Source organism: Anguilla anguilla, chromosome 2 (genome assembly GCF_013347855.1).
Source record: "Anguilla anguilla isolate fAngAng1 chromosome 2, fAngAng1.pri, whole genome shotgun sequence".
NCBI classification, from domain to species: Eukaryota; Metazoa; Chordata; class Actinopteri; order Anguilliformes; family Anguillidae; genus Anguilla; species Anguilla anguilla.
This window is the reverse complement of record NC_049202.1, coordinates 37699301-37710459: the sequence shown is the minus strand read 5'-3', so window position 1 is coordinate 37710459 and position 11159 is coordinate 37699301. Positions and strand designations below refer to the sequence as shown.

Here is an 11159-nt window from a genome sequence, read left to right as displayed (position 1 = left end):
GGGAGCCTCCTGAACCACCCCGAGCTGATCGTTGACCAGCAGCGGCGAGCTGAAGTTCCGCTTGAAGGCTCCAGACTAAAAGGCAAGGAAGAAGGAGAGGCAGGACAGAGAGAGAGAGAGAGAGAGGGGAAAGCGGAGAGATGAGCACAGACTATGAATACCTGCTTCAGCAGGAGTCAGTCATTTGTGTTCTATCACATTTCAAACTCCATTTGAGCTGTGTGACATCTTGAGGGTATGAACTGTCAAATTGTCATCTTCAAGTGGCAGACATTGAGTGCTGTACGAAAAAGGAGACCGGGCTTCCAGGTAATGTTTATGCAAATGGCAAACTGACCCAGCCACTCCATGACCAGAGACGGTGGTCGTCAGGGAGATAGTGAACTCAAATCTCTTTGCCTAAACTGAACTTGAAGCGTTTCATTATCAATGAAAAAGTTGTGTAAGTCGCTCTGGATAAGAGCGTCTGCTAAATGCCTATAATGTAATGTAATGGAAGGCCACTCGACACAATTGCTCAAATAAGCATATTGAGTATTTTACACAACTCAAAATGAAATGTCTTGGAAAAGTGAAATAATCTATTTATGGCCCATCGTTTACTAGCCCAGGCAGAAACAAACTGAACAATAGCACCATTTTTGCAATATTTAATAATTATTTGAAATGCATTGAGAAAATTGATATAGGGCACTATGACTCATTATATGTTTTTATAACTGCGCTTATGCTGCACTATAGTAGCTTTCTAATTCCTTACAAATGCATCATAATTGTACACTTGATATTGAATGTGTTACCAAAGATATTTTTAATGGTAATGGAAAAAAAGTCTAAAATACTAGTTTCAAAGGGTACTTGCATTAATCACCAAGATTAACTGTGCACACAGATTACAACTACTATACATTAATACCTACAGAAAAATGACATAGCTACAACTCAAACTAATCCACGCTAGGTGAATAATATTGCACTAATGCTGTACTATAAAAGTGCGACTAATTTAGGGCACGATGACAGACTTACGCTTCTGTGGAGGAGTGAGTATGAACCCTGTTCGTCATAAAAGAAAAGAAAAACACCAAACAAAGCAAAAATATATCAAAACCTTGCTATTCCTGAACACAAACCTTCAAGAACCCGTCAAAGACCCAAACAAGATTTTAGTGCTTCATTATTTTCCCTTTTTATCCTCAGTTCAGTTCTTTAAAGCTGGCTTTTTTGAGAGGCGCCGGTCTGCACCTCAGCCGAAATAACAAGCTCGTAGCTATTTCCCCCGCGACGTTAAAGGCACGCACATTACACGTGGCAGCTATCTCTTTTTGTCTGCCTCGTGCTATGCCGCATAGCCCTTCTGCATACAGAGGGTCCGCTGTTCTATTTACTGCATCAGATTTACTCCTTGGGGGGTTATGAAGTATTTTCGGAATGTTTCGCGGTACTTAGAAATGTTCTTTTCAGCGCGAAATCATAACCACATCGACACAATGCCGTTTGTTTTCGCACGACGCTTTTGTCACGGGAAGGAGAGGTCGCAAATATAGCACGCGCTTATTATGAAAGGGTTTATTTTAACACAAACGCACAAGAGTGGATTATTTTTAACAATGCGTGCCATTTTACAGTCAACACGACATCACAGGTTGGGTGCGTGGAACAGCCTTAGCCAAGATGTCCTCGTTATCGTGGAAACAAGTTTCAGTCATCGCTTTTGTTACGTGCCAAAATCCACCCGAGTTATATTGGGAGACCGCCATTTGGACATAAGAAACAAAACCCATATGCCAAACACAAAACAAGGTGCTGAAAAACCAGGTGCCCCTGAATGTAATTAAAATGTTTATTACAAATGATAAGACACAAGGAAACAAACAAACCAAAATACAAAACACATATGATTACATGTATGTCTTATTATGAAATTACCCAGAGCAAAAAACAGGCCAAAGAAGGCCCTGCAGAAAACCACTTAAACCAGTAGATATTCTCCCTGAAAAACAAAAAACAAAATGGTGGGTCTTCTGATTAATGCTCTGACCCAAAGCCTAACACAAAGGTGTACATAAAATAAATGAACACACCTGCCCTTGGCCTTTGTGTGGATGGGGACAGGCTGTTTTATCCCCTGGAATGCAAGTAGCCAGGTATTCTTACAGCAATAAACCCTTAAACCTCCTCTGCAACACCCCCTACAGGCAGGGAGGGGGAACATACAAGCTTTTACAGTGAATGTGAATTTCAGCTAAGACTTCTATCTAACCTAAGCTAAGATTTTGCATTTTGGCGAATATGCCTTTAAAATGTGATCTTTCGAGATTTTCATCATGCGTTCCATGCACTGAAAAATGTCAAACATTTCCAAATTTCTGTCCAGCAACAATTTGGGTGTGGACAGAAGTTTGATGCCTGGAAGTTTGATGCCTGACAATTATTCACTGATCCTGGATAAGTCAGCAATTGAATAAACTGAGACTCTGGGCCAAGACTCCTCCCCGACTCTAGCACTAATAATCCAAATCTGCTGCCCTGGTGTCCCTCTCCGTCCCACCTCTTCCCGCGACCCGCAATACAGGTACAGAATCCTGCTACTTCATCTCCCCGCGCTGACAGCCTATTGGCATTAGCTTCCCACACACGAGCAGGAAGCTCTGTTACGGGAGGAAGATTATCTCTAGCAGCTCCTCCTCTTCGCTGAGGGCGGCACGCAAATCGGGCAAATCGGGCAAATCGGCGCGCCGCGTTCATCCTTTTTTTAATCCGTCGCCAAGTCTGGGCTCGGTGTTTTACGGCCCTTCCTAAAGCCGTGCGACGAGGCTTCCGGAAGCCTTCGCGCTTTCTCACGCCGAGTGAACGAAACCGAGGGCGCCCTCCCCAAAGTCAAAGGGACGGCGGGCCGACTACGCGGCGGTGCCGTTAGCGACGCCGCGAGCGCTCTCCCGCCGATTGTTTTTACAGGAAGTGGGCGTGAAGAGCATTCAGGCAACCCGAGCTCGCTTCCCCCCCCCCTCCCCGGCCCTGCGGGGGCTCCCCTGGGAGGACCCGCTCTTTCCTGGACGCCCGCGCTCGCGCCGGGTCCGGGAAAAGGTCGGGTCCGCGCGGAACGAGGCTCGTCCTTCGCGCCGCGGGCGTCGGCTCGTACAGCCTGCCGCGCGAGCTCCTCTCGGCTAGCCGCCGTTCTCGGGCGCGGCTCGGGCACAATGCGCTCGGCTCGCTAACGGCACGCGGCAGCTACCCGCCCGCCGTGCAACACAAAACCGTGCCCTTTAAAGGAGCGTGAATTATTTAAGGCCGAGGGCTTCGCGGAACTGGTTAAGGTGCTATTTTCATTAAGGCGCGCCTTTATGCGGCTTCATGACTCACCGGGCTCAGAGCCGGTCGGGACTGCCGCCGTACCGTTTGTTCCTTGTTTCGACAGGACTGCGCGGCGCCCGTCCGGCCGATAATGAAGGAAAGCCAATAAAAAGAGATTTTTTTGCCATTTCTGTTTGTCGCTGACGACTTTCCGATAGGAGCAGGAGCCCGGCACCGCTGAGTTATTGCGGTCGTTCCTCTGTTCGCTGCCTCTCCTGGCCGGGCTTCGCCTGTTACACAGGCCCGAAAACGTTAAGGAAACGCGGAGGAGGGGACGACAATGACCGCTCGCTACGGCAGGGCGCCGCCCTGCAGCGCCCCTACATTTCACTCTCACAGCTTCAGAAAGGCTACCCAGCCCTGTATCGCACTCAAAGCCCTCCTTGCGCAGAACTGAGGTGGCTAAACGCGCAAGTATAAAAAATGGCTAAGTAATCGGTTACACAAGTGCGCTGAGCGCCGCGCCGCTGAGCTGCGCGTTGCACGCGACCGTGAGTGACGGACGCAGGGGTGGCTGCGGAGGGGGCGGAGCCACGGCGCGCCTGGGCGGGCACGCGCAAGGAATTTCACACCGAATCAGGCTTTGGCAGCTGGTTGGGGAGAGATACGGATTTTCCAGCTGACTGAATGGGAGAGGAGAGGAGAAGAGGGGAGAGGGGAAGAGGGGAGAGAAGAGGGGAGAGGAGGGGAGCGCGTGGTCGGGGCCTGTGACGAACCGAGGGGGAATAGAGAGGCCGTCGGTGACGATACAGGCCTCTCTCTCTCTCCTGTCCCTTTGTCCCCGCCGCTGCACGCCATTTGCAGCCCATCACAGACAACGCTCTACCTCTCCCCCTATGATTGTCTCTCGCCCCCCCTCACTCTCTCTCACTCACCCTCTCTCTCTCGTTCTCGCACGCTCTCTCTCTTTCCCTCCTCTCGCTCCCTCTTTCATGCACTCTCATGAAAATAAAAAAAAACATTTTATTTGTTGTGTTTCTATCGGTTTTTTTGCTCTTAGAATCTGTGAAATTTTGAGTACTAAAAAATTGTCTCCTTTGAGTGCTAGAATAAAAGAGAATTAAAGATCTCTCTCTGTCTCTCACGCTCTCTCTCACTCTTCCTCTGCCTCTCCCTCTCTCCTTCTCAATCTCCAGTTCCCTTCGATACTCTATTCGATTTCCTTCTCAGTCCTCTCAGTCTTTTTAGGCAGTCCCTGCTCCTTTCAAAAGCCCCTTAACACCATAGCTACACATGGGCCGCCCCACACATCCCTGAAAATATAAATTCCAGTGCTCTGGTTCTTTCATAGAGATAATTTCAACATTTTTTAAAGCGCTTGTGTGCTAACATCTTAAAACCACTTCAAGCTGAACGGAGACAGGAGGGGAATTTCAGTTATTTTTTAATTAAGGCTCCCAGCTCCTTCACCCCTCTGTTCTCTCAGAAGTGATTCAATAGAGCCCTCTTTTTTTTGTTATCTGGCCATTGTCCCAGTTTTCTACTATTTCCTGTTCTTTCGCTGTGACCAATCGCCTACCTGCACCTCACTGTTCCAGCTGAAAAACCACAGGTCTACAGAAAACAGAGGAAATTTAGTGAACTCATTCAACGGTTACTCAGCAATGTGTAGCAGGCAGCATGGCTCCATCTGTACCACGAGCACTAGCTATCCCTAATGTAAGCTAGTGACTGTAGCTGGTGTTGTGCACGGTTCTTGCTATGCAGCTAGTCCGAGCTTTCATTCGGCCAATGGGCTGTTTCCAGTGCGTGAGCTCCACGGGAAGCACGGTCGTGGGGTGGACTCACCTTGCCATTGCAGGGCTGCTGGGATAGCTCCGACGAGCACCACAGGTGAGCCCCCAGCTTGCAAGCTTTGCAGCGCAGGCCCTGTTTGGAGTTACCTGTAGAGGGAGAGAGGGCCATGTTACTACGCACATATGGGAAGGGGGGGGGTGTTTTTGCTGTCTTCAGTCTGGGAGATGGATGGAGAGAACAGCATAGAGTCCATTCATACAAATCGATCTCACAGTTTCACTGAGACTTATACAGATTATGGAACATTTGCTGTAATGGAGATTACCTTCCTACATGACAATTACTATTTCACAGTTCAGTCATTTAAATGTGAGTGAATGCTGCGTGGACCCTGCGATGGATTGGTGACCTGACCAGGGTGCCTGCCAACTCCTGCCTTCCACCCAATGTATGCTGGGATAGGCTCCAACACCCCCCCCCCCCCCTCCCCCACATGACCCTGAACAGAAGTAAGCCGTTTAGAAAATGGGAGGATGGATGGAGTTTAGTCATTTAGCCAAAGCGGCTTAGAACGCAAAGCATTTCACACTGTAAGCAAACACCACTAGAGAGAGAGAGAGAGAGAGAGAGAGAGGCAAAGTAACAATCAAATAATTGCCACCCTTGCGTGCCTCGAGACCGGCAAAATAAGGGTTCGTTTATTTTAAACAGAAACAGTAACTGAGGTGTAGTCTGTAAAAGGTGAGTATTTTGATACTGGTGGAAAACAGTGATTTTGCCTTCCAGACTCGCTGGGGAAGGTCGCTCCACCTCCGGGGGAGGGAGGCAGAGAACTACGGTGGCTCAAGGGTGCCTGAAGAGGCGGGACAGCCAGATAGCGAGAATGGCGAGGTCCGGTTGGAGTATATGATGTACTCACTGGTTAAAGACAGGGGTATTGCCAGTCACAGATCGGTGTGCCAGTGTAAGTGATCTGAATTGAACTGAACTGAATCCAGGCAGCCGCAGGAGGCCGGTGGAAGTGTGGCGAAAAGTGGCCCTGAATGGAGGAAGGCTGAGGGCCAGCGAGTGGCCAGCTGAAGTGGTCCGATGCTTGGTGAGCTGGTCGCAAAGGGTCGCGAATGACCGAGGAAATGAAAAGCAGCCCTTCGTTCGGCAGACCGCGCTAATGACGGACTGCTGAACATAATAAGTTTCGTACGGACGCGGCTGCCGTCTGAAGCTCGGTTATGAAACATCAGCGCTCATCGAGACGCGTCTCGCGATGCGAGCGCCGCTTCGAAAGGAGAGCCGCCGGCGCAGACGGGACGAGACGACAGCGGACAGCGACGGAGAGCGCTTTTTTAACAGAGCTCCTTCCTGTGCGACGGGGGTGCTGAGGTACCCAGTGACTCAGCTGCTGATGATGAAGCTTCCGACCGCGGCTAGCAGAGCTCTTAATTGTGCGCGCCGAAAGCAGGGGGGGAAGGAGGGAGGGAGGGAGGGAGGGAGGGAGGGAGCAGGAGAGGACGAGCGACTTATAATAATGAGGAGATAAAAAGAAAGGAAATGTGGGGCAGGAATGGGTAAATAACACAACGGGAGGGGGGAAACTGGAGCTTTGAATCATTTTGACGAACATCAGAGATTTATCAACACACTATCACAGGCTTCGTTACTCAGTACTGTGTACCATGACCCCGGTCCGATAAAGACAGAAGACGACAGCGCTGGGTGGATTCTCAACACCTTCAAAGACATCAGGAGTGAAAAACAGGAAGCTATTATTTGTTATGCTAACAACCGATTCCCCCTTAAGCATTATGTGTTGGCGCCTTGTCTGTACTCCTACGCCTGTAGTTAGAGCCACTGCCACAGGTGATTGACAGGTGAAGGCCTGAGAAGGGCTGATGGGCGATGTAGTGTTATCAGGCCGCGGCTGAGAGGGACCTACCCACGATCATGTGCTTGCACATCTGGCAGTGGGTGGGCCGGCGGAACACATGCTCCTGGAAGCAGTGCGTCTTCAGGGGGCGGAGCTGGGCGGGGGGCTTGGACGACAGGGACGGGGAGGGGCTCAGGGAGGGCGAGTGGGAGCAGAGGGAGGGGTTGGGGCTGAGGGAAGGGGAGAGGGAAGGGGAGCGGTCGCCGCCCGGGGGGGACTCCAGCAGGAGGGGCGGGGACGGGGGCGGCGGGTCGGTGATGAAGTCGGGCGGGAGGCGGGCCTCGCTGTTGGTCCTCAGGAAGAAGTTCTCCATGCTCTTGCTCCGCATCACCGATTTGAAAGAGAGAGAGCGCTTGAGACGCTGCAGCTGTAGGGAGATGGGAGGGGGGGGGAGGGGGTTAGTCAACATGCAGCCAACATAACATGCAGTTACATGAGGAATACACGGTTCAAGTGCTATTACATGAAGTACTTGGGATGCTACTAGTATGAGAAAATGAACTGTATGAGCTACAAGTGTAAGCAGTTGAAGTGCATGAGGTCAGATAGAATAAAGACAGAAGATGACAGAAGATCCATTTTTTTTAACCATATTCCAGTATCTCAGCTTAATATACAGAAAATAATGGATTTGTTATTGACATCTAGTCAGTTCAATATTTGCTTTAATCAAATTACTTTCAATATTCATCAGAAGCACCGCACAGATTTTCATCAATTACATTTGGCGACATTCCCTTGAGGTCAGAATAAATGAGCGGTTTATGAATAAAGGATTATGTTTACACCGTAATGTCAACGATCAATCTAAAATCCCCACAGTTCTCCATCTGTGTGGAATTTTTAGAAATTAAATTGCACTTCTTTCTATCATCACCGTCACAGACAATCTGTGACAGGGTTGTACTGCCGGTTAATTGATCCTGAGGGCACAATGACTCCCCCTGCTGCAGTGGAGGTGTGGCAACAGGCCCGTGCCGACTTTGGGCTGTCCTTGATATGCTGGATTTGGCATCGATTTTGCACATGGGCCCCTTGGTTTGGATGTTGAATTTGCCAGCCCCAAGCTAACGCAAGAAGCTCAATACTTGAGAAAATTCAGATTTGATGACTTTTATTGAGCGACCCGTTCCCCCCCCCCCCGTTGACCGATGAATAGATCCACGGCGACACAATGCCTCGGCCCCCCCCTCGTCTGAACGCTCGCCGGTTACCTCATCATTCCGCGTCACCAGGAAGGCGGTAACGCTAAGAGATGAGCTTGAGCGGGACACAATGAGAGGACGCGTAGCTTAACAGCTAACTGCCATGTCATGTATCATTACATTACATTACATTACAGGCATTTAGCAGACGCTCTTATCCAGAGCGACTTACACAACTTTTGTACATAGCACTTTACATTGTATCCATTTATACAGCTGGATATATACTGAAGCAATGCAGGTTAAGTACCTTGCTCAAGGGTACAACGGCAGTGTCCTTACCCGGGAATCGAACCTGCGACCTTTCGGTTACAAGCGCAGTTCCTTACCCACTGTGCCACACTCCGTCCCTTATCACTGAGGGGAGGGGGGGGATGAGCAGAAAGAGAGAGGAGCATGGCGCGCTCCACCGACTCGAACGTCCAGTTTTGGGAACGGACTCCTTTGCGTCTGTTCCGTCCTCGTCTTTCCCGGATTCGTGACTCGGTTCGCACCCGCGGCTCTCTTGAGTGTTTAATGCATCGGTCCCACAGCCAAGATAAATTATGTGATTCGATGCCGATGCGCGGCAGCGTACATGCGTCCATTTGCATGCGCGCGTTTCCGTGATTCTCTTCCATCGACCACTGCGATTGACTCTTTCCTTACACGGCATCCGTGAAGCCTCGCAGGTGTCAACAAGCTCCTGATTTACTTTACGGACCTCAGTGCGGACCCTCCGCAGAAATTCCCTCTTTCACCAATCAGCCGAAGCGATGCAGCAGCTTGTAAGAAATCTGTCTCTGATGCCAATATGTCTGCTGGCCACACATTCCCTTGATCTTATCATTATCACAATACAGTTAGTACAATGGTAGAATAGCGACCGGGAGTGAGAGATTGGGAACTATTCAAGTCAACAGACGTGCTAATTCAATCACAACAGGACAGCCAATACACTATGGCCTAATTGAAAGGTGTTACAAAAATTGACTACATCCGTCTTGGTATGTGTATTCAACACTCCTGATCAAAGCTTCGAAAACAAATAAGAAGCAGCCTCTGGAAAGGTTCGTGGTTCATTCTGACTCTGCTGAATCCAAGGTGTCATTCGTGCGCTTTGTCACTGCCGGTATTGGAAATAAACTTTGTACTTTTTCATCACGTTTGAGAGACGTCATTTTTTCCTTACAAGCTCTAGACACAGATTGGCCGTTAGCATCCCGCCGTAGGGTCCGCCTTTTTTCTTCGGGAGCTATTAGCGGCGCCTTCGCGCGATCGATTCGCTCGTCCGGGCGGTCGATGACGCAAGGCAGAGCTTCCGTCTCCTACGACGCGCGAAAAAACCGGCTTCTCCGCCGCAGCGAGCGACAAAGCGACACGTTTCCCGCGAGGGCAGCGGGGAAGAAAACAAAACAAAAAAAGCCGTTTTTTCCATTTACGGACGACCCGCAGACGACGCGTCTGGGCTTTTGAGCGAGCACGGAAATAACCGGGCCTCTGGGTTTCTTCGGTGGCCTTCGCAGACCGTAATGGAAGCCTTGCGCATTCACACCTTTGCGAGGCGTTACCCTTCGCGCGAGCGTCCAGAGCCACGATCGATCTGTGCGCCGTGCTCCTCTGCTGAAAGGGTATGGAGGCGAGCTCAGAGGTTTCGAAAAGGCCTTCGGGAGACGGACGAATTAAAAGAGATTCGGCGGTTTGAATTCTGCGAACGATTATATTTGGGGATAACAAAAGGAATAACGCAGGAGGGGAAAACACGACGGTCCTGGTGCATGAATAGCCTATTGCACTGCTTGTTCAGGTAGGTTTGCTATCTGCGAAGGTTGTGGACCAAATAAAACGAGTATATTTTTCTGGCTGCGCCATTTGGACTTGAAGATGTCAGGTCACAACTAATCAGGATTGGTTACATTTGCACAAAACCAAATCAGTCAAAGCACATGAAGACAATACGGTTTTCACAAGCAAGGGCTTCAGCAGTTTTGCTATATATTTAATAAGCCTTCTGCAACAGAAGGTTAAAAAAGTTTGTCAGGAACCCGAATTGAACTGAGCCCCTGCTGTTCCTCAAGGCCATGAATGATTTATTTCAAAGTGAAAATCTGAATAATTCCTCAGGTGGACGATCTCTGTCTCACTGGCGTCAAATCGGTTTTCTCCATACGCATACGCATCTGTTGGAATGCGTTCCTTTCAGAGATTCCCCGGGTAGGTCTGCGTGAAGGTTGCGCGTTCCCCAAAGCTCCCTCCAGCCTCGAGACGTCTGCCGACTCCAGCCGTCAAACGGCGCCTCGTCGAGCCGTCAAAGACGGCGAGGGGCCGGGCGTCGCCACGGAGAAAAGCGGCGGTTTCCCGATGGCGGCACGACCGTGTTCCGTCTCGCTTCACGCTGCAAACCGTTGGAGGCGCCCCCCCCAGTCAGGCGCAGCGTACCGTTTCCTTGGCAGCCATTTTGTTTATTAACACTCCTTGGCGGTACGTCTGACGCCGGTTAAAGCTGGCGAGGCGGATAGCGGTACCGTCTCGCGGTACCCGAATCCGGCACGGGAACGCCGCCGACGCGCGGCCTTTTCCGCAGCAGGCGCCGCGCGCCTGACGCCGCGGCCGCGTCCTCCCGCCATCGGAAAAGACGAACGAGCCGCGGAACGCCTGGCAGACGGATGAAAATAACTCGGCGGGATGCGTAAATAAATGAACGATTAAGGCGGAAGCGGTTCGCTCGACGCGCTTCTGCGGCGAAGCGTCTGGCCGAGGAAATGTGCAAATCGGAACGCCGTCGCCTCAGGACCCGGGAGCTGATGAAAGACGCCGCTCTCGTCAGCCCGGCTCGTAAAAGGCCCGTCTGTCAGAGCGGCTCACGCGGTTCTCAGGCAGCTTCCCGTTATCTTAGCCCAGCACTGACTCCATTACCCCCCATTTGCAAACAGCATCGTTTCTGCCGCACGACCAATCGG

General features: G+C 50.5%; 1 protein-coding gene across 2 annotated transcripts in view; it reads right to left on the bottom strand.

Moving 5' to 3' along the window:
• Nucleotides 1-11159, bottom strand: part of LOC118219456 (SH3 and cysteine-rich domain-containing protein 2-like) — a 47145-nt gene that overhangs the window by 15021 nt on the left and 20965 nt on the right. For both annotated transcript variants that reach the window (XM_035402619.1, XM_035402620.1), the window contains 3 exons: nt 7025-7382; nt 5143-5237; nt 1-75 (listed from right to left, as the gene is read on the bottom strand). The exon at nt 1-75 is cut by the window's left edge and continues 10 nt beyond it. In XM_035402619.1, coding sequence (XP_035258510.1) covers nt 1-75; nt 5143-5237; nt 7025-7382 — 528 coding nt within the window. The remainder of the gene's footprint in view (nt 76-5142; nt 5238-7024; nt 7383-11159) is intronic.